The sequence below is a fragment of the Mus musculus genome, chromosome X, assembly GCF_000001635.26.
Source record: "Mus musculus strain C57BL/6J chromosome X, GRCm38.p6 C57BL/6J".
Lineage (NCBI taxonomy): Eukaryota > Metazoa > Chordata > Mammalia > Rodentia > Muridae > Mus > Mus musculus.
In genome coordinates, this window is record NC_000086.7 from 79,346,157 (window position 1) to 79,369,815 (window position 23,659).

General features: G+C 35.1%; 1 protein-coding gene across 2 annotated transcripts in view; it reads right to left on the reverse strand.

Annotated features, from left to right (window-relative positions):
- The window catches only part of Cfap47 (cilia and flagella associated protein 47), a 250,794-nt gene that overhangs the window by 79,599 nt on the left and 147,536 nt on the right, over nucleotides 1–23,659 (reverse strand). For both annotated transcript variants that reach the window (NM_001368718.2, XM_030251473.1), the window contains 8 exons: nucleotides 23,386–23,531; nucleotides 20,229–20,337; nucleotides 18,093–18,316; nucleotides 14,737–14,911; nucleotides 14,148–14,189; nucleotides 8,885–9,081; nucleotides 4,877–5,020; nucleotides 4,148–4,321 (listed from right to left, as the gene is read on the reverse strand). In NM_001368718.2, the coding sequence (NP_001355647.2) occupies nucleotides 4,148–4,321; nucleotides 4,877–5,020; nucleotides 8,885–9,081; nucleotides 14,148–14,189; nucleotides 14,737–14,911; nucleotides 18,093–18,316; nucleotides 20,229–20,337; nucleotides 23,386–23,531 (1,211 nt within the window). The remainder of the gene's footprint in view (nucleotides 1–4,147; nucleotides 4,322–4,876; nucleotides 5,021–8,884; nucleotides 9,082–14,147; nucleotides 14,190–14,736; nucleotides 14,912–18,092; nucleotides 18,317–20,228; nucleotides 20,338–23,385; nucleotides 23,532–23,659) is intronic.

Below are 23,659 nucleotides of genomic sequence, written 5' to 3' on the forward strand. Positions count from 1 at the left end.
TTTTTTTTTTAATACCTTGAACAACAACAACAACAAAATCAGCCTTCTGCCAAGGATACGTACATAAGCGTATTCCTAGTATTTAGGTAGCTTAAAATTCTGCCTTATTCAGACATAAGTTCACTGTACACCTTAGGTGAAAAATTCAACCTCATCACATATTTATTTGGCATCCCCAAACTTCTACACATAAAAGTGATTTGCTTGATCCCAAAAGATAGATAATATCCTTTAATATCCCATAAAATAATTTTACACTCCAGATATTCTTATGAAGTTTACAATTAAACTTCTGTTGGTTCCTAATTATAGTGCATGCTTTATTAAAGGCAAAATTAAACAATTATTGAGTACTTTTGACATATGTCCTTAGAACAGGATCTTTCTTTCAAAACAAAACTTTTAAACAGGTTAAATAACAAGAAAAAGATGGCTGTGGATAATGTCAGGATATTTATAAAGGTCAAAATACAGATCCATATCAAATATGCATATCCACTTGTTTAAAAGGTTTCTATTATTCAAAATTACTACAGTTGCAAATTGCAGAATTTTGCAGAGCAAAATAGAAAAAGGCCAGGTTTTCTAAATGTAATCAGTCTTTATTCTAAAAAGCTATTACAGTTTTCCTCAAATATATACTCATTTGTTTCAGGTATACTTATAGTTCATTATAGATTATAGGGAAATAGATTTAGAAAAGTATTAAATAGAGGATAAAACACTTTAATAAAAAATGGGATTGTCTTCGGTTATGGATATTTTAAAAGAATGTGTGTAGGCTAAAGAAAATTAACCAACAAACAGGGAGAGAGGTAGGGAAACAGAAAGAAAGGGTGGTAGAAAGAAAGGAAATAGCATAGAAGAAAGGAAGAAAGAGGGAAAGGGAGGGAGAAAAGAGAGAGAGGGAGAATGGAGGGAAGGAGAAAGGAGAGTGAGAGAGAAAGAGGGAGAAGGAATCACATTTATCACCTTGAATAAAATTACATATTACAGAACAAGAAAACAATGACTGAAAGTAAAGAACAGAAGTGTGACACAAGACACAATGCAAACGCATGGTGCAACCCAAGGGGAACTACTGTTTCCCGCAATGTCAGGAGTAATTTTCAGCTTTAGACAGGTGTGAGTCAGATGGATAGTTTTGTTCTTGTCCACATATTTTCCTACTTTTGTGGTATAATTGATAATTAAGACTGCAAATATTAGGTGACGTCTGACGTGAATACTGTCATGATTGCTGTAAGATAGTTCTTGACTATGATGATTTTGATGTTGTCATTAACAACAGAAAATAGGATTAGCTAAGCTGAGTCCAGGTGTATTGTTCCAAGCAAATATCTATAACTATTAAAGTTAAAATTAGAACTACAAAATAATCCACCACTCCAATTTCTGGATATGTATAGAGTGTTATTTCAGAATTATCTGTGTAAAATGTTAAGAATGGAGTCATCCATTATGCTTACACGTGAGAATAATTTACATTTAATTACACAAGCACAGTTATGAAAGAAAAATCATTGATTTTGTTTTAAAGTGTATTCCTTCTGTAAGGTAAAATTATAAATAACAACATAGATATCATTTCTGTTATGGCAACAAAATGAAGTGAATAAGCAATGTAGGGTAATGGGAGCTTTTAAGAAAAATGTTTTACAAAACTCTTGTCAGGTGTTCCTATTTGGTAATAAATTCTTAATGTGGAGAGTACTAAAAAACTTATTGGCTTACATGTCTGACTGAACTTCATACTCTCTGCCCCTGTTTTAATGCCACCCTTTATGTTTCCATTTGTTATGCTGTATACTATGAACAAAAACCTGGGTACAAAACATTGTTCCTAAGATGACAAGGTGCATTTGACTAGCAGGCACGAATCCTTCCTTGGATTATGAAATTGAGAATAAGGGAGATAAATCATGAAGGCAGGGTAGGAAAGATAGGTACCAGAGGGAAGGGAGAGAAAGGGGGAAGAGAAAATTAATCTATTACACTTATATGGTGAAGAATAATAAACAGGACAATGACATGTGGTAAGTAAATACCACATCAGGTACTACAGAGTTCATGCTAAAATTGAGAGATGACATTGAAGAGTTTTACGGATGGTAAGAAAATTTAACTTATAATATATAATACAAAGATTATTCGCTGAAATCCAGAAAGTAAATCAATGTATATTTTCCTGAGGTTTAAAAGAAGCAAAGGGTAAGTTCGAGGAGCTTGCACATTTCTGTCATCTGCTCTGATAACGAACATATGTATGTAGGGTTAATGGATGAATCTTCTTTTTGAGGAACACACTGCTGTGTTATAGATGGAGAGCCCCATAGCTAAACAATAGGTGGAGCTCAGGGAACTCAAAGAAAAAGGTGAAGGGTTGTAGAAGCTAGAAGGGTAGAGGACACCAGGAGAACCCAGCCCACAAGCTCAAGTAAGCAGGGCTCATAGAAGCCCACATAGACTGAACCTTGCATGGGTCTGCACCAGGTCTTCTGCATATATGTTATGTTAGTGTAGCTTGGTGTTCTTGTGGGACTCCTACTAGTGGGAGTAAGGAAAGCCTCTGACATTTTTGCTTCCTCTTGTGTCTCTTTTCCTCATACTGGGTTGCCACACCCAACCTTGATATGACAGCACATGCCTACTTCATTTGTAACATAGTTTGCAGTGTTCAGTTGATATCCCTGGGAGGCCTACTCTTTTCTCAAGGGAAACAGAAGAGAAGTGAAGCTGGCAGAGAGAGAAGGTGGGGGAGAGACTTGCAGGAATAAAAGGATGGGAAACTGCAGTTGAGATGAAATATATGACACAAGAATAAATTTTAAAATATGGAAAAACAAACCAGACAACAGCAACAAAAACACCAACATCACCAATAATACTTGCCCTTACAAAAAAGTACCCACAGTTGAGAAAGTTTTAGATAGCTAAGTGTGGTGACACACACATGCAATCGCAAATTTGTAAAACTGAGGAAAGAGGATCACTGTGAGTTCAAGGTCATCCAGAGATAAAAAGTAACACCTTTCAAAAATGTAATCCTTTTGCCAAACAAGATTCTAGAAAAATCAGAAATCTACTCTTGACAGTGAGTTCTAAATGGGTATGGTGATGTAGAAATGTTCCAGAAATGAATGAGGTATGTTTTACAAACCTTCAGATGGAAAAGTTAAACTGGGCTGTACCTCAAGGTCAAGGTAATCCAAATCTCAAAAGGCTACCATTGAAATCCTTTTTGTATCTATTTAAAAGTGGTATATCACTAATGCAGAAACCAGTGCTTTCTGGAGAAACATGGAATAACTGCACAAGTAATTGAGAAGGACTATGTTGTAAATGTGGAAAAGGTTTAGGAAGAACATAGTCCAAATTATTATGCTTGTAAGAAAAATTTTAAAGAAGAAAACCATTGGTAGATCAAAAAATAAGAGGAATATTTGGATTTTTATTTCTATTTTTGGTGCTGAAGATTAAACTTAGAGTCTCAAGCACACTAAACACAGATTCTCACCAATGACTTATGCCTCTCTCACCCACAAATTGCAAATTACTGTAACTTCTGAATTTAGGAGATTAAACCAGGAAGTTCTCTAGTTTGAGGTTAGCATGAGCTATAAGTCAATACTCTGTTTCAAAATATTAAAAAATAATTTTGCTCCTACAATTTATTGAAGCTATCTAATAACAACATTTATGATTTCTTCAAGGAAAAGTATACATGATACTAATGAGTAAACGTGAAAGAGTTTTATAATTATGCACTAATATTTAAGTATAAAACTTGTTTGGAGTTATGTATGGTAGCAGGTGGCTGCAATCCAAGTATGTGACAGGCTAGGGAAGGAGAAGTGAAATTTAAAGCAAGCACCTATATCATACAAAGCAAAATAAGACAAATGAAAACAGTTTTTAAAAAGTATGAACAACAACAACAAAAACTTGTTTGATAATAACCAAAATTAGGAATTAAAATTAAACTTTATAGCTATTGGAAGAAGAAAAAGTAGAATTATAATTATCCCTGTGTGTGGTTCAACCCATTAGGTGATTTTTAAATTTTCACATGATTAACATATTTCATGAAATTCAAAGTATTTACAGAAGGAAGTATTTCTTTCTAAAAAAAAAAAAAAAGTCTTACCTTAAATGTCAGGAGACTTTTTGTATAATTAGGCACTATTATGGACTTATCTGTCACTTTTCCCACTTTGCAGTCTATAATGATGTGGTCCAAGGCAATGGGTTTTGTCCCAATCCCATCTATTTCAACGATGTGTGCCATTCCATCTACTTCATTTTGTAAAGTAAGTTTACCCTATAATAAACAAGACAAGTTTAAGCTCTACAGCAGTTCGCAGTCATAATTCAATGCTAAACGATCTCTCTAATCGTATTCATCTTGAATAATAGAAAAAGCTTGTAAGAAAATGTTAGTTATTGAAGTTTCTAGTTCATATAAAAATAATTTTATCAAAAAATCTACTAATGAGATGATATTTATTTTTATTTTCTCTCTGGAAATTATACATTATATATAAGCATTCTCACACCTAGCAATTATGTGTACTTAGCACCTTGTCAAAGAAATGTTGCTAAGTAAAAATTTTCATATGTAGCAGCTGACTTAGTGACTTGAAACAATAATTTCATATCATTATGCATGCTTTCTGAAAATAACTTGGATATAAATATTCATTAGCAGCATAATGAGTATCATGATAAATATGGGAAGTTAAACATGTTAAGTAAAACTATCAAATTTATAGAACATACAAATGTTAGTAAACATTTTTAATTAACTACATTGACTGCTATCTAAACATTTGCTCATTTACATATTAATAATGAAAATAAAAATCCATAATTATACCATAATTTCACATTCCAAAATCGGTTTGAATGTCAAAGGATACTGGATAGTTTCACCAGGGCCAACATGTAAAATTGGAGGTCCATGAAACCACTCTCCTTCTATTTTAACATGAAATTTCGAAAGTTTCTTTGATTCATTTTTCTAAAACATGGAAAAAGTTATGCATATATTAGAAGGATGATGCAGGTAAAATTGAGTTGTATACTAATTCTTCTTAAGTCATTAAAAGGTACAATTAATCTGTAACTCTAATACCTGGAAGCCCTAAGTGTAGTTCAATAGTAGTCTGGAATCTATTGATAAATTCAAGGCAAACCTCAGCTACATAGTGAGACTCAGTTGCAAAACTTCAAGAACTTATCTCCTTATACAAAGCTCAAGTCCAAGTGGATCGAGGACCTCCACATAAAACTAGATACACTGAACCTAATAGAAGAAACAGTGGGGAAGAGCCCTGAGCATATGGGCACAGAGTTAAATTTCTTGAATTCTATGCTCTAAGATCAAGAATCAACAAATTGAACCTCATAAAATTGCAAAGATTCTGTAAGGCAAAGGACACTGTCAATAGGACAAAAGGGCAAACAACAGATTGGGAAAAGATCTTTACCAATACTACATCCAATAGAGGGCTAATACCCAATATATACAAAGAACTCAAGAAGGTAGACTCTAAAGAACCAAATAACCCTATCAAAAAATGGGGTACAGAGCTAAACAAATAATTCTCAACTGAGGAATACTGAAGGGCCGAGAAGCACTTGAAAAAATGTACAACATCCTTAATCATCAGGGAAATGCAAATCAAAACAACCCTGAGATTCCACCTCACACCAGTCAGAATGGCCGAGGATGTGGAGAAAGAGGAACACTCTTCCATTGCTGGTGGGACTGTACAACCACTCTGGAAGTCAGTCTGGCAGTTCCTCAGAAAATTGGACATAGTACTACCAGAAGATCCAGCAATTCCTCTCCTGGGCATATACCCAGAAGATGTTCTAACTGATAAGGACACATGCTCTACTACGTTCATAGCAGACTTATTTATAATAGCCAGAAGCTGGAAAGAACCCAGATGTCCCTCAACAGGGGAATGGATGCAGAAAATGTCGTACATTTACACAATGAAGTACTAGTCAGCTATTAAAAACAATTAATTTATGAAATTCTTGGGCAAATAAATGTATCTGGAGGATATCATCCTAAGTTAGGTAAGACAATCACAAAAGACATCACTTGATATGTACTCACTGATAAGTGAATATTAGCCCAGAAACCTAGAATACTCAGAGACAACTTCCAAAACACAAGAAAATCAAGAAGAAGGAACATCAATGTGTGGATACTTCATTCCTCCTTAGAATGGGGAACAAAATACCCATGGAAGGAGTTACAGAGCCAAAGTTTGGAGATAAGATGAAAGGATGGACCATCCAGAGACTACCCGACCTGGGAATCCATCCCATAATTAGCCGCCAAACACAGACACTACTGCATATTCCAGCGAGATTTTGATGAAAGGAGCCTGATATAGCTGTCTCGTGTGAGGCTATGCCAGTGCCTGACAAATACAGAAGTGGATGCTTACAGTCATCTATTGGATAGGACACAGGGCCCCTAATGGAGGAGGTAGAGAAAGTATCCAAGGAGCTGAAGGAGTCTGCAACCCTATAGGTATAACTACAATATGAACTAACCAGTACCCCCAGAGCTCATGTCTCTAGCTACAAATGTAGCAGAAGATGGCCTAGTTGGCCATCATTGGGAAGAGAGGCCCCTTTGTCTTGCAAACTTTATATGCCCCAGTACAGGGGAACGCCAGGGCCAAGAAGTGGGAGTGGGTGGGTAGGGTAGCTGGGGGGGGGTGGTATAGGGGACTTTCAGGATAGCATTTGAAATGTAAATGAAGAAAATATTTATTAAAGATTTTTTAAAAAAAGAAATGTTCAACATCCTTAGTAATCAGGGAAATGCAAATCAAAACAAGCCCGAGATTCCATCTCACACCAGTCAGAATGGCTATGATCAAAAACTCAGGTGAGAGCTGATGCTAAAGAAGGATGTGGAGAAAAAGGAACACTCTTCCATTCCTGGTAGGATTGCAAGGTGGAACAACCACTCTGGAAATCAGTTTAGCGGTCCTTAAGAAAAATGGACAAAATACTACCTGAGGACCCACTTATACAACTCCTGGGCATATACCCAAAAGATGTTCCAACTTATAATCAGGACACATGCTCCATTGTGTTCATCACAGCCTTATTTATAATAGCCAGGAGCTGGAAAATACCCAGATGTCCCTCAACAGAGGAATGGATACAGACAATTTAAATAATGGAGTACTACTCAGCTATTAAAAACAATGAATTTATGAAATTCTTAGGCAAATGCATGGAACTAGATAATATCATCCTAAGTGAGGTAACCCAATCACAAAAGAAGATACATAGTATCACTCACTGATAAGTGGATATTAGCCCAGAAGACCAGAATACCCAAGATACTATTCACAAAGCACATGCAACTCAAGAAGAAGGTAGACCAAAGAGTGGATTCTTTGATCCTTCTTTGAAGGTGGAACAAAATACCTATGGAAGGTGTTACAGAGACAAAGTGTGGGGCAGAGAATGAAGGAATGACCATCCAGAGACTACTCCACCTGGGATCCATCCAATGTACAATCACCAAACCCAGACAGTACTGTGGATTCCAACAAGTGCTTGCTGACAGGAGCCTGATATAGCTGCCCCTGAGAGGCTCCACCAGTGCCTGACAAATGCAGAGGTTGATGCTTGCAACCTACCATTGGACTGAGCACAAGGTCCCCAATGAAGCAGCTAGAGAAAGGTCCCAAGGAGCATAAGGGGTTTGCAGCCCCATGGGAGGAACAACAATATGAACTAACTCAGAGCTCCCAGGACATAATGCACCAACCAAAGAGCTTACATGGTGGGACTCATGGCTCCAGCTGCATATATAGCAGAGGATGGCCTAGTCTGTCATCCATGGTAGGAGAGGTCCTTAGTCCTGTGAAGAAGCTATGCTCCATTGTGGGGGAATGCCAGAGCCAGGAATTGGGTGTGGTTGTGTTGGTGAGCAGGGGGCAGGGGAGGGGATAGAGGATTTTCAGAGGGGAAACCAGGAAAGGGGATAACATTTGAAATGTAAATAAAGAAAATACCTAATTAAAAATGTGAAGAACAATTTTTAAAAATGTGAAGAGTAACAAGACTACTCAGATTTTTTATAAGTAATATCAGAAACACTGCCTGATAGGTCTATCCAAGCATTATTTAATATCTAGAGAACATAATTTGTTTGGTTTACTGAAGATTAATTTATGATAATCTATGACAAATGTCCACAATTTAACAACAGTAATATGATCCTGAATGATATGATTCATTACTGTTCAAGAAAAATAAAAGGTATTGAAACTGGTATATTTCTCAGATAACAGATGTTATATATCTCATCAGAACAGATTTATTTGCATCAGCCTCCCAGGGTTGTTTTTACTAGTTAAAAGAGCAAAACTTAATTTATTGTTCTGAATACAGAAATTCTCCTAAAATTATATTACCCAATTCTATGCTGTATTGTCACTTTGTCTCAGAGGGGAAAGTGGGATTTTTTAGTACCTATGAACCCATCTTAACCATATGTTAAAATCAATAGGATTTGGAGTGGTGATTTGAGCATCTGTATCTCAGCATGATGACTCCAGGATAAATAATATTTATTAGGTATTTAGTGAGGGGTTAAGGATCTCACAGTTACATTTTTAAGCAAATAGAACCAATAGAATGATGTCTGTGTTATAGGTGAATTTATAATCAGGAAGAATCCCTGATATAATGAGAAAAATAATTTCTAGTCTAAAATCCAATTATAAATTTGTAACTCTCCAGGAGAGATATTATACACACACACACACACACTATATATTGGCCAGAAGCTTCAGTAAATTGTGACAATAACAACAACAAATGAATTTTCACTTACTATTGGGATATTTTGTGTAAGCGGTTGAAATGCTGGTGTTTTAAATAACAATTCAGCCTCTGGTACTTCTTCATTTACTATACCTTCAAGTAAATACACACGTACATCATGTCTTGATAACAACAAAAGTTTACAAGGGTATCTTCCAGATCCAAGGGGAGCAAATCGTAGAGGAATTGAAACGGTTCCTTCTAAAGCTGGGAAATAATTTAAAAGCCAAAGTCATTTTAAATATCATTAAGACCTAAACTTAATTTTGCTAATCAACACTTAATAATATTCTGTGAAGATACATCTACTTAGAATAGACTAGGTATCTTTATCATTACATATTATATCATTGTTTTATGACACAACTTTTTTTGAATGACAAGTGATGTATATCATAATTTTGTCTAAGAGATCTTCCATACTAAAAGGACAATAGGATCTCCATGTTTTAAAAGATATCCCAATATTGCTTGTCATCTTGGATGACAAGTCAGAGGATGAGAAATGGGTATTTTAAAGCATTTTTAGTGTTCAATATATAATTATTATAACATATTTAATTGGTTAAACCAATGAAATGCTTACATTTCACCTGAAGTAAGTGAATAAGTGAAGGGGTTATATAGACGATCCACTATTATATTCCATGTTTTTGAACACAAATAGCTCATTTTTCAACTTGAACATCTGATTTATACAACTAATGACTAGCGATAAGCATTATAGCGATAAAGGGTTAGTCTCTTTCTCTTCCAAATTAAAAATAAAATTTACTGCATCAGTAGAATTCATGAAAATATTGGTTCTATTTTTAAAGATTATTTGAAGAAAACAGTTTCTTTGCCTTGGACAGCCAAAATAACAGGCTGATTCTAGTGTGTCTGTGTGTGTTTGTGTGTGTGTGTGTGTGTGTGTGTGTGTATGTGAGAGAGAGAGAGAGAGAGAGAGAGAGAGAGAGAGAGAAATGTGTGTGTGTATTCCTTTAGAAGCTATTTTTCCAAGACAAATATATTTACAGGATTGTGCTGCAATACAATGTCATTTTATTTTAAACATATCACCCACATCTACAAGTAATATTTCTACTTCTCTTCATTTTCTCTCACATACCCATATATGCTTTTAGAGTTCAACTCTCAAACTATTTGCTTTCAGGACATAATCTGTGTCTCCTTTGAGAGACACAGTCTTAAATTCAATAAATACAGATTTCTTTCTTATTGCATATGATTTTTTGTCTTTAAGTCAACACACACACACACGAGAGAGAGAGAGAGAGAGAGAGAGAGAGAGAGAGAGAGAGAGAGAGAGAGATGTTAAATGATATAGACCTACATGGAACCCAACTTCTTTGATGCTCTATGTTCATAAGGTGTTTTATATGATTTCTATTCCTGTACAAACATCATGACCAAGAAGCAAGTTGGGGAGGAAAGGGTTTATTCAGCTTACACTTTCATACTGATGTTCATCACCAAGGAAGCCAGGACTGGAACTCAAGCAGGCCAGAAAGCAGGAGCTGATGCAGAGGCCATGGAGGGATGTTCCTTACTGGTTTGCTTCTCCTGGCTTTCTCAGCCTGCTCTCTTGTAGAACCAAAACTATCAGCCCAGAGATGGCAACACTCACAAGGGGTCTTTCCCCCTTGACCACTAATTGAGAAAATGCCTTACAGTTGGATCTCATGGAGGCATTTCCTCAGCTGAAGCTCCTTTCTCTGTGATAACTCCAGCTGTGTCAAGTTGACACAAAACTAGCCAGTACAATTGACCCCTTGTCAACTTGACACACAAACACAAACCTTAATTTCTTATTCATCCCCAAGATCTAAACAACTTTAAAAGCCTCACAGTCTTTACATATTAAAAGTCAATCCCTTTAAAATGTAAAATTCAAAATCTTTTTACAATTGAAATCTCTTAACTGTGGGAATCACTAAAATATTTTCTTCCTTCAAGAGAGAAAAATATCAGGGCACAGTCACAATCAAAAGGAAAAATTAAACTCCAACTGTCCAATGTCTGGGATCCAACTCACAATCTTCTGGGCTCCTGAAGGGCTTGGGTCACTTCTCCAGCCCTGTCTTTTGTAGCACATGGCTTGTCTTCTAGGCTCCATCTGCCTATACTCCACTGCTGCTGATTTTTGTGGTCATCTCATGGCACTGGCATCTCCAAAACACTGCATGACCCCTTCAGTCCTGGGCTGTCAATTGCAACTGAAGCTGCACCTTCACCAATGGCCTTCCAAGGCCTCTCACAGTGCTGAGCCTCAGCTGCTCTTCATGATTCCTTCATGCCTTCAAAACCAGTACCACCTGGGTGAATTCTTACACATTACTAAGTCCCACTATAGCACGAGGTACAACCTTGATTATCTCTGGAAAACAACCTCTGTGCTCTCAAAAAAAAAAAAAAAACACTTCCCATAAGATGTCACCTCAATGATGCTGGTCTCTTCTTAATCACCGCTAATTTCTTAGCTCCAGCTAACCAGCATCAATAGTTTCAATAATGCAAAGTTTTTGCTTTAGTAATTCTGGTATCTTGTTAATCACAGCTGATTCTTCAGCCACAGCTAACCAGAACCACAGAATCTTCCCAATCAAAATAGCAATGGCCCTGAAAAATGTCTTTAATTTTCCCTCTGAAATTTCACAAGCCAGACCTCCATCTTCTGCACTGTTCTCAACATTATCTTCCCAGCACCTACACAGCATCTGACAGTGCTCTTAAAAACAAATGGATCTTCAAGCCCAAAGTTCCAAAGTCCTTCCACGGTCCTCCCCAAAACATGGTTAGGTTGTCACAGGAATACCCCACTACTCTGGTACCAATTTGTCTTAGTCAGGGTTTCTATTCCTGCACAAACATCATGACCAAGAAGTAGTTGGGAAGGAAAGGGTTTATTCAGCTTACATTTCCACATTGCTGTTCATCACTGAACGAAGTCAGGACTGGAACTCAAGCAGGCCAGGAGGCAGAAGCTAATGTAGAGGTCATGCATGGAGGGATGTTTCTTTACTGGCTTGCTTCTCCTGGCTCGCTTAGCCTGCTCTATTATAGAACCAAGACTACCAGCCCAGAGATGGTCCCACCCACCAAGGGGCCTTTCCCCCTTGATCACTAATTGAAAAAATGCCTTACAATTGGATCTCATGGAGGCATTTCCTCAACTGAAGCTCCTTTCTCTGTGATAACTCCAGCTGTGTAAATTTGACACAAAACTAGCCAGTACATAAGGCATTACATACAACTGAAAGAAACTTAATCCTTTCTAATATATTTTCTTAGTTCTATTTTCATGCTGGTTGACTTTAAGAATTGTAGAGTAAATAAGGAGTGTCTACTATAAGCAATACAGGTAAAAGATTAAATTTGAGAGCTCAAGTATCCACATGTTTACATGAGAACCATTATTGTTCATTTTAAGTTTGAAGAAGGGAGTAAAATTGGTTATGACCCAAATATCCTGTGCTATTACTTTCTCATATAAACCTTTGAATCCAAAACATTTTAAATTAAGCTTCATTTTTCATGTGGTAGTGAGTTCTAGTTGTCAACATGTGGCAGAATGTATTATATTTAAAAGTGTGGTAATCTTTTTTACAAATTTTAGATTTTAGAAACAGGAATTTGAGATTCCATTTTGAATTTTGAGCTGACCAAAGTCGCAGTATGGACCAAACATGACTTACTTTAGAATTTCAATGTATCTGGAGAATCATATGCTATACTGATTCTTCTAGTATACAAAGTTAGAAGAAAATTAAGTACTATTATAGTCAAGATAGTTTGTGTAACATCTAAAATAAATCTCATTATAAATTTTATGACTTGGGCTGATCTACTTAAAATTTGATATTCCTATTTACATGTATAGACTTCATATGGACAAATAAAATGAGAAAATTTCAGGATTTCTAAAATTACAAATTCATTATAGAGCATAACTTGAAAAACTAATTTATTTAATTTTCCATGGTATAACAGTGCATCAAACATGAGAGTGATGAAATAATATATAAAGTAACTTACTATATTCTAGTTAAATTCTTATCTCTATACGAACCCTAAACACAAGCTCTTTATTTGAAAATGAGGTACTGAATGTAACACTATACTCCTATACTAATTTATATCCATGTATCTGTCAAAATATTTTATTGAAAAATATATCTATGAAAAATATATTGACAGAGAACAGCTGACCCATTTATTAACCATACTTCAAACGGTCATGGTTTTGGAACATGTCATGGAAATTTGTTACCAAAAGTCCATGTCACACATGCCAATTGCATATTTGCCCTTCACAGTTCATCTGTTATATTCTTACCATCTGCCTTCCAAATATTAGAATAAATAAAATGACAGATTCATTGTTATTAGATCTTCTCATTACTGAATTTCCTCATTTAATAAAAAGAATGAAAAATAACTATATATTCCATGTATAATGACAATTCTATTGATAAACATAAATTAATATTATACATTTAAGAAAAATTATTTTTCTAAAGGGATTGGTTACAATAACGTTGATTATTTAATATCAAGCATACTGTTATAATAAATAAAATAACCTTAATATCATGGGTGTATAGCAACTATATAGTGACTATTCGAATGCCAGCTTGCTGAATGACATCTTACTAGGACAAAAAATTAACATAAGTAGGGTTTTGGAAAACCGTTTTCTGAAGAAGCTGTGCCTGTAGCAGAACAGGCTGCAGACTGCTTGACCTTGTTTAATTAGTTAAGGTACAATGTTAAAGGTTAAGAATGAAAATCATCTTGAAATGTTAGCCACTTTAATATCCATTTTCTTTAGTGTATGCATTTGACCTAATATCCTTATGGCTATTAGGTAAGACTCTTATAATGCATGGTAATATTTAGCAAATATTAGCCTACAACCACAAAATGAAGAATCCTATAGCATTTACATATACAATAAAAGATTTTTACACTTTTCTGGAGCCTGTCTGCCCAAATCACCTGTCCAATACACATCTGTAGTGCATTAATTTTGTGATTTTAATTGTTATGTAGGATTAAGTGTTTATGTAATCCTTGTTATAGCAGAATACTTTTTCCTGACTGTCTTAGAATTGACCGATTGATTGACTGATTCATTCATTCATTCATTCATTCTTTTATTCATTAATTTTTACCCGAATGCATACTCAGAAAATTTCCCCTCTAATTTTCCATATGATCTGTTATTATTTATAGCCTTATTTGAGTTCTAATTCTTAAATTCTTGTTACCTGCTTGGATGCTTGGAAGTGGTTTCTGGAATGGCCGTTCTCCTAAGAAAGTAAATTGAACAGAAATTTTTTTTTAATTTATAATTAGATTTTCAGGCTTAGAAATATTTTGCAGTTAATACAAAAACCAAAGGAGACCCACAAGTGAACCTTCACTAAAATAATATTTCCCTAAAACATCATTTATAAAACTAAAGTTATGATACATTTGAAGATAACACTAGATACAGAATGAGAGTTCTAGTATTGCCTATCAACTTGACAGGAACTAAAATAAAAAATGAAAATATATTTCAGCAAAAAACATTTAGTCACATGTTTAATATCTTATTAATAAAATATTAAAAAGATATATATGATATATATGTATCAATACTCATTTTAACCTAATCTATATATTTGTGACCACAATTATAAAATAAGCGTGCTTCAGGAAACAAATAGTAAATATATTATATAAATAAATGATAAATAATATTGTTACATAGGAGATATATTACTCATGAATAAAAACTCTTCTCTTCTAATATATTCCTGCTTTTAAATATGTTATACTGCTAGATATTCCAATCAAAATATGCTTGATTACCTGATACAATTTGAGGTTTAATTTGAAGAGATTGCATATGGAAATCTGGAGGTTCTGGAATCTGAGGGATGTAAATTTTCCTGGGTATATTGAAATGTGCAGGAAGGCTCAGTTCTGTTGTATATAAAATGGATTTAGGCTTCTTCAATTTTGACATATTAAAGAGCAAAAGGCACTGTAAGTAAACATTGAAATTATATTGTAATTTTCAGAACTTTTACCTCAAAAATATAAGGTAACATTATATGCTAAGTTAAACATTTTGGGGAAAACACACAAGCATAAACAAACTTATTTCTTTAGAGGTTTTATCATAGAACTGGTTAAAAGGCAAACCAATGCATACAAGTTATCACTGATGTCATCTTTAAGAGTGGCTCTTGTCACCCATTCTAATGCTTACAGTGACTAATAACTCCTGTTGCAAGGAAAACATTCCATTAATGAGCAACTCTGAAATACAGGTTTTGCTTCTTTTACCTCTTTACATCAGATACTAACCTCATTTGCAGAACCTACCAAGCCACTATCTTAATTAATGGTGAATTTTTTCTTCTTCTTTCTCCCTTCCTTCCTTTCATCCATCCTTCCTTCCTTCACTTCTTTCTTTCTTTTTTTTTTTTTTTTTTTTAGTATATAAACAGAACTAGGTTTCAGAATTGGATGTCCAGATCAAATCACTTCACATCAAGATTTTTTATTTTTTAAATTCAAATGACCATTAATTATAAAATGTGGGTTATAACACATTCTTATTGAACTCCTCCTCTGGACACAATACTGCCCTTATGAAAATTGGACAGTGGAGATCAATCTAGCTTTCACAGTATAAGTGAAGCAGGATACAAGAGATAATATTTACTTCAGAATACATATCATGTGTTAGATATCAAGATAGAAAAAAAAGTAAAAATTTTTAGATGTTTAAGAACTTAAAATTTGAAAGAAAAAAATAAGTAAACAATTGTCATTCTCATAAGAAACATGACTGCAAATGCAAACATAGGTACAAAATCAATTGGCACATAAAGGAAGAAAATCTGTCATAGACAAATTACCTTAATCAATTATAATACATTATTTTGACAATCAGTACTGAAAAGAGTAAAGAAAATGAGGAAAATGGCTATCCTTGTGATAGGCTGATAGTTTGAAATGATGCCTCATTTAAGATTTAGTATGATAGTTGCATGTAAAGCTCCTCAAATTCACTATGCAGTAAAAGTATGAGTTTTAGTTAAGAGAATCATAAACTATTTGAAAATATTTGGATTAATTTAATGAGGAGATTGTCAAATGATTAGAGTTTGCTACTTTAAAGCCTATTAGAACTGTAAAATAAAGTCATCTGTAAAATCGTATTTATTTCTCAGAACTTTATAATAGCCTTTATTTATTCTAGGGCCTGAAATTTAATACATTTATAGAATGTCAATGTCAACTATTTACTCTCTCTCTCTCTCTCTCTCTCTCTCTCTCTCTCTCTCTCTCTCACACACACACACACACACACATATGTGCGCACACATGAGTGTGTGTGTGTGTGTGTGTGTTGTGAGTATGCGTATCTTCAACAAGGCTGAAGAAAGCAAACAATTACATGTACAGAAATTGAAAAGGAGAGATTCACTAGTATTTAACTGATAACTCCTGAAATAAATAAGGAAAGGCTTCTATGAAATCAAGAAAAAGGCAGTGGAGGAAATTCAAAGGCCATAGGGTCATACATATGTCTAGGACACTGGAAAATAAAAAATAAAATAAAAAAGGACTGTTCTTAGGGGTTCTGTGAGTAAATAGACTAATGGAGGAGCTGAGATTATGGGAAAAGATAGTACTGAGTCAGAAGGCCATGCTTAGAGCATCATCAGGAAATTGGCTTTTATCTGTCAGAAGCTAGAATGTTCACAGTGTATTTATCTTTAAAAAATACATTTTGGCTATCATAAATAAGGCTGCTAAGAACTTAGTGGAGCATGTGTCCTTATTACATGTTGGAGCATTTTCTGGGTATATGCCCAGGAGTGGTATTTCTGGGTCCTCAGATACTACTATGTCCAATTTTCTGAGGAACCACCAAACTGATTTCCAGAGTGGATGCATAGCCAGAAGCTGAAAAGAACCCAAATGTCCCTCAACAAAGGAATGGATACAGAAAATGTAGTACATTTATACCATGGAGTATTATGCAGCTATTAAAAACAATAAATTTATGAATTTTTTTAGGCAAATGGATGGATCTGGAGAATATCATCCTGAGTGAGGCAACCCAATCATAAAAGAATACACATGGTATCACTCACTAAGAAGTGGATATTAGCCCAGAAGATCGGAATACCCAAGATACAATTCACAAACCACATACAACTCAAGAAGAAAGAAGACCAAAGTATTAATTCTTGGATCCTTCTTAGAATGTGGAATGAAATACCCCTGGAAGGAGTTACAGAGACACAAAGTGTGGAGCAGAAACTAAAGGAATGACCATCCAGAGACTGCCCTACATGGGGATCCATCCCATATACAACCAGCAAACCCAAACACTATTGTGCTTGCTGAAAGGAGCCTGATATATCTGTCTCTTGAGAGACTCTGCCAGTGCCTGATAAGTACAGAAGTGGATGCTCACAGCCATCCATTGTACTGAGCACAGGGTCCCCAATGAAGTAGCTAGAGAAAGTACTGAGCTGAAGGGGTTTGCAGTCCCATAGGAGGAACAATACGAACTAACCAGTTAGTTCAGAGCTCCCTGGGACTAAACCACCAATCAAAGAAACACATGGTGGGACTCATGGCTCCAGCTGTATATATAGCAGAGGATGGCCTAGTCGGTCATCAATGAGAGGAGAAGCCCTTGTTCCTGTGAAGGATCTATGCCCCAGTATAAGGGAATACCAGGTCCAGGAAGCAGGAATGTGAGGGTTGGTGAGCAGGGTGAGGGTGAGGGGATAGGGGGGTTTTTGGAGGGGAACCCAAGAAAGGGGATAACATTTGAGATGTAAATAAAGAAATTGTCTAATAAAAGAAAAAGAATGCTCTGAAAAAAAACACATTTTGTTTGCTTACTGAGAACAGATTATACATTACTTCAAGCCATAATAAGAGTCTATGCTAATGCATTACTACTGATAATAGTAATCATAACAGCAATCACAAGCATGCACAAACAGAACATTCATTATTTAACAGGTAATTTACAAAGTTATCTCAATTTTCATAAATTACCATTATCATTATATTTAAAATATAAAAATAGCAGCTTGTGAAAGTCTAAGTAACCATCCTATAATTACACAGCTGGGCATGGTTATTATTTTTCCAAAAGAAAATGAATGGAATCATTTCTCTTTTCCTACCTCAATCTTGGTAAGTCCTAAGAGGGCAACAGCCGCACGAATGGTACTGCTCTCCAGAGTACCAGAGATAGCCCTTCGTTCATATTCAAGAGTTGACATCTGTTGCTGTGCTGCAAAAGCCAAAGCCTTTTCCTTTGCTTCATTAGTCAGTGGTATTTTAAGGTCCATATCAAGGATTTGATGGGGTTTACAATTCAAATAAAGAATTGGATCCTCCTTATCTTCTGGAGAAAGTAAAAATATTCATGAATGTAATGAACATTTATTTCCTTGGTACGGCTATCAAGCATGAATTGTGACATTAGAAACATAAAAATGCAGTTAGTTATGATGTTCATTAAACAGAGGAAAAAATCAGTGGATAATACATTTCTATTAATTCGAAATAATGGATTAAAAAAGATGGAACACAGGGCCCCCAATGGAGAAGCTAGAGAAAGCACCCAAGGAGCTGAAGGGGTCTGCAACCCTATAGGTGGAACAACAATATGAACTAACCAGTACCCCCAGTGCTCGTGTCTCTAGCTGCATATGTAGCAGAAGATGGTCTAGTCGGCCATCGCTGGGAAGAGAGGCCCCTTGGTATTGCTAACTTTATATGCCCCAGTACAGGGGAATGCCAAGGCCAAGAACTGGGAGTGGCTGGGTAGGGGAGCAGGGCGGGGAGAGGGTATAGGGAACTTTCGGGATAGCATTTGAAATGTATATAAAGAAAATATCTAGTAAAAAAATCCAAATTTAAAAAAAGTCCCACTTGACCAAAAACAAATAAATAAATAAAACATCAAAAATAAAATATTCTGTATTGGTGTTCTCTAAGAGAAGCTTTACTCTAACAGTGCATTGTTAAAAATATCAAGATGCTCAAAAACTTAGTGTACTGTGATCTTGACAAAGCAGTGATAGCAATCCTAATAAGGACAAGTTAGGACAGATTCTCACATGAAAAATGCACTAATCCTGTTATCCAGTGAGGTTACTTTCTTCTACTGTTAATGATATATGGAATGTACCTATCACTTTTACAAGAGAACAAAACCCACCAGTTATAGGATCATGCCAGTATATCTACATGGAAAAGTCTGATCTTAAGATAAAACAAACAAACAAAAAACAACAACAACAACAATGAAAAAAGAAAAAGAAAAAAAACTGCCAGGCACTGGTAGCTCACACCTTTAATCTCAGCACTTGGGAGGTAGTGGCAGGTGGATTTCTGTGTTTTAGGCCAGCCTGGTCTACAGAATGAGTTCCAGGACAGTCAAGGCTGCACAGAGAAACCCTGTCTCGAAATACCGAAAAACAAACAAACAAACAAAACACACACACACATACACACAAAAACCCAAAAAACAAAAAACAAAAGCAGAAACAAAAAAACCATAAAAACAACCAACCAATCAAACCCTAGATCTCTATCTTATATAAGAAAATCCTCTTTTCCATGAGGAAGAGATTTCTTTTTAAAGTATTATTATCATGAACTAACAAATATAATTTCCCCGCCAACCTAATAAAATAAAATATTCAATCTTGTATTTGCTGGCAAGCTCTGTGATTTTTCAAAATCAGTGCCCATTCATATCTCTCAGTTCCTTTTCTTTCCAATCAAAATTTATGGCTGAAAGTCTTAGTTTTTATTTCCACACTTACTGGAAAGAGTTACCATATATATAAGGATAAGGTAGAGGAAATGGAAATAAACATAAAAATGTTGCTCTTTAAGTATAGGCAAAAAGTAAAACTTTGTTTATTAATAACCAAACTCTTTTAATGCTAATGCTAGGAATCAACAATCAGACATAAAAACAAAAGTCTAGATTATGAAAAATACATGAAGTTTTGAAAATGTAGTGATTATCTAACAGAAGTGCATAGGTTTATTGAACAATGTTTGGTATAGTAAATTCCAATATTATCTGAAGACTGAAAACAGATTTTTAAAGAAGCCACTAATCATATTTTTAATTGCTAAAATAGTGCTCTTTTATGGGTAAAACCATAATAAAATTAGAAGAAGGCTTTCTAAAATATGACTGCATGTTGGAAAAAAGTGCTATAAGGATGTTCACATGACCATACAAGTAATAATCCCATTTGTTAATATAACAAATGAATAAAACATGTGCAGTGTACCTTCTAGAGAAGTGCTGTAGTCAATTGGACTTGGAGGCTCCAATGGAAGGAAATTGGAAGGCAAGGGTATCAAACCTCTTCCTTCTATAATGTATATCAAATCTCCAATCTAAAATATAAGCATATAATAATATCAAAATTTAAGTGCTTGCAAAAATATAAACCATATTCAGGTTACAGTGAAAATCTATATGCGTTCTAGGAACTTTCTTGCATACTTTTCTGAATAAAGAGTACTAATCATATAGCCAAAAACAAACATAAATATAGCATTACACTAGCCTTCTATAAAGATATAAAGATTGCATAAGAAGATCCTAGAAATTCTTTATAAATATTCTTATGACCATGTGAACATGAAAGAATTTTGGGGACCCCAAGGAGTTTAGGTCAGGTGGGATGGGGGAATGGGGACATCCATGTGGAGATGGGAGTGAGGAGGAGGTATGGGATGTGGAGCTGTAGGAGGGTGGACAGGGGTGGGGATGGGGGGAGGGAATGTGGAGTGTAAAAAAGATAAATTAATTAATTTTAAAAAAAGAATCTTTGTACCTATCCTGTAACAACACAGCAACAACTACATTATTTCTTCTAATCCTTCTTTCTCTTAATCTTCCTCCTTGTTTTCATCTTAACATTATTATTATTATGTAATTATTCAAAAGCATATGAATCTATGAGTCTATTTTTAAAGTACATTTTTAAAGTAAATATTTAAAATATTTTGGGACACATCATTAGCTAAGAAGTACAAACTGCTAAACAGATAAAGCTAAAATAATAGTGGGAAACACATAAGGGCACCAACATGATACACTGAGAAATTAATGTATTAATTAATGTATTAATTCACTGAGCATGAATGTATTCGTTGTTTCCTTAGCAGCTATAAAACCTTAGGAAAACCAGGTCTTTAGATTCCATTTTCCTTCTCTGGACAGCTAGTGTCTTTTGAAGCCCACATCATAACATAAAAGCAAGTTGAAGAAAAAAAAAAGATTGTCTTCTAAAGACATACCAGAAAATGACAGTGCGGAAATATTATATCCTGATTCAAACAAAGAATATGGAGGAGACTTTTAGGAACATAAAAATGTCATGCTTCCACATGGAAACCTTCAGTGGCCCCTAAACTAACCAGCTTGAAACTCTGCCAGACCAGTTCCATCCAAGTCAGGTCCACATGCCATCAGAGTTGGCCTGCCTGGGACAGTCTGCAGATGTGAGTTGCACTCAGTCTTGAGCATCACTGTCTAGCTCTGGGCTAACTCTTCAGTCTAGAGGAGCCTTGCAAGACCTGAAGATTGTCCAGCCTCCTTGTGGAAACCTTCAGCGGCCCCAAGACTAATCAGCTTGGAACCCTGCTCCACCAATCCCATACCAGTTGGTTCTGCAGTCCAACTGGGACAGAACTTGCAGAGTAGAGTCTGACTTCAACACCTCACTCTCACCAATGGACAAGCCAGAGACTCAGAAACTAAACAGAGAAATAATGAAACTAGAAGATTCTATGAACTAATCAGATTTAACAGATATCTACAGAACCTTTCACCCAAAAACAAAAGAATATAACTTCTCAGCAATTCATAGAACCTTCTTCCAAAATTGACCATAAAACTGGGCACAAAGCAAGCCTCATCAGATATAAGAAGACTGAAATAACTCCATGCATTTTATTTGATCACTATGGATTAAAGCTGAACTAAACAACAGAAGCAAAAAGAAAAGCCTACATATTCACAGAAATTGAAATCTACTTAATAATCAGTGGATCAGGGAAAAAATAATAAGTTAAAAACTTTCTAGAATTCAATAAATATGAGAGCAGAACATTCCCAAATGTATTGGCACACTACAAAAGCAGTGATAAGAGAAAAGGCTATGACACTAAATGCCCTCATAAAGAAATTGGAGAGTTCTCATGCTAATGAATTTAAAGTACTTCTGAATGCTGTAGGAAAAAACAAGCAAATATACCCAAGAGGAGCATATGGCAAGAAATAAACAAACTCAATTAGAAAAAAAGAGAACAATAAAAAATAATCAAAGAAACTAAGAGCTGGTTCTTTGGACCAACCAGAAAATTCTAACAGAGAACTCCTACAGGTGAAACAACTTCAGCAAAATGCCTGAATACAAAATTAATTCAAACAGATCAATAGCCTTCTTCTTCCAAAGTGATAAACCAGTTGAGAAAGAAGTTAGGGACACAGCACTCTTTACAATACCCACAAATAATGTAAAATACCTTGGTCTAACTCTAAACAAGCAAGTGAAAAACCTATGTGACAAGTTTCTGAAGAAAGAAATTGAAGAGAACATCAGAAGATGATAAGATCTCCCATGCTCATGGATCTGTAGGATTAACTGTGAAAATGGTCATCGTTCCAATGTACAGATTAAATGCAATCCGTACAAAAAATTCTTTACAGATATTGAAAGAACAATTCTCAACACCATATAGAAAAACAAATAAACAAACAAAAACAGGATAGCTAAAATGATGCTGAACAACAAAAGAACCATCTCCTAATTTCATTGATTAGTTAAATTTAGTGAACGCACATATATATGAATGTGTGTCTATATATTCTGAGGATTCTAAAAGTCCCCCATTCCCAAGATCATTATCTTACAGTCAGTTTCTTCCTGAATTAGTCTCCTCTCTCTTGTCTTCTCTTTCCTTCCTCCCCTGAATTGTTCTCTCCTTTCTTGGCTTTAAGAACCAAGATACATGAATGCCACAGGGACAAAGAAATTAATTCCATAAACAACTTATGAAGTTGGAAGCAGATCCTTCCTCAGATAAATCTACGAGGAGATGCCAGTCTTGGTCAGTTCCTTCACTTAATATTTAAATAGACCGTAAGTAGAGGATTCAGTATGACAGGCCAGGTCTATGCCCCACAGAGAATGAGACAAAGCCAGTTATTGCAGTTGTAATTCCATGGAACTTCCATAAGCAGCTCCTATAAGATTTATCTACAAGTAGTGGGACTCTTACTATCATTCAGAAAGAGATTCTTCCCTTGGTATTTGAGGACTAGAAGCATGAATTTTTCTGGAGTCCCAGTTGTTTAAATGTTGCCTTTAATGTTTACTTCATAACAGAAGCAACCCATAAAGGAAGAAGCACAGCATACAATTCTGTACTTACATCTTTGTTGCTCAGGATGATGGCACAATAGCGAACATGCATGTCAAAGGGAAGATAGTAGACATCTATACTTGAAGATGTTTTTGGTCTCAGGGAAAGTGTTGTTGATGAACAGAAGAATTCTCTGATGAAGTTAGACTTAATTGCTATGAAATGACACAGAGAGAGTTAATAAATAAACTATTCAAACAAAGTATTGTTTTATAAATAACATTTTAGGATGTATAAAATGTTGAAAACATTGTAACATAATACATACTGTTAATAAGAAACT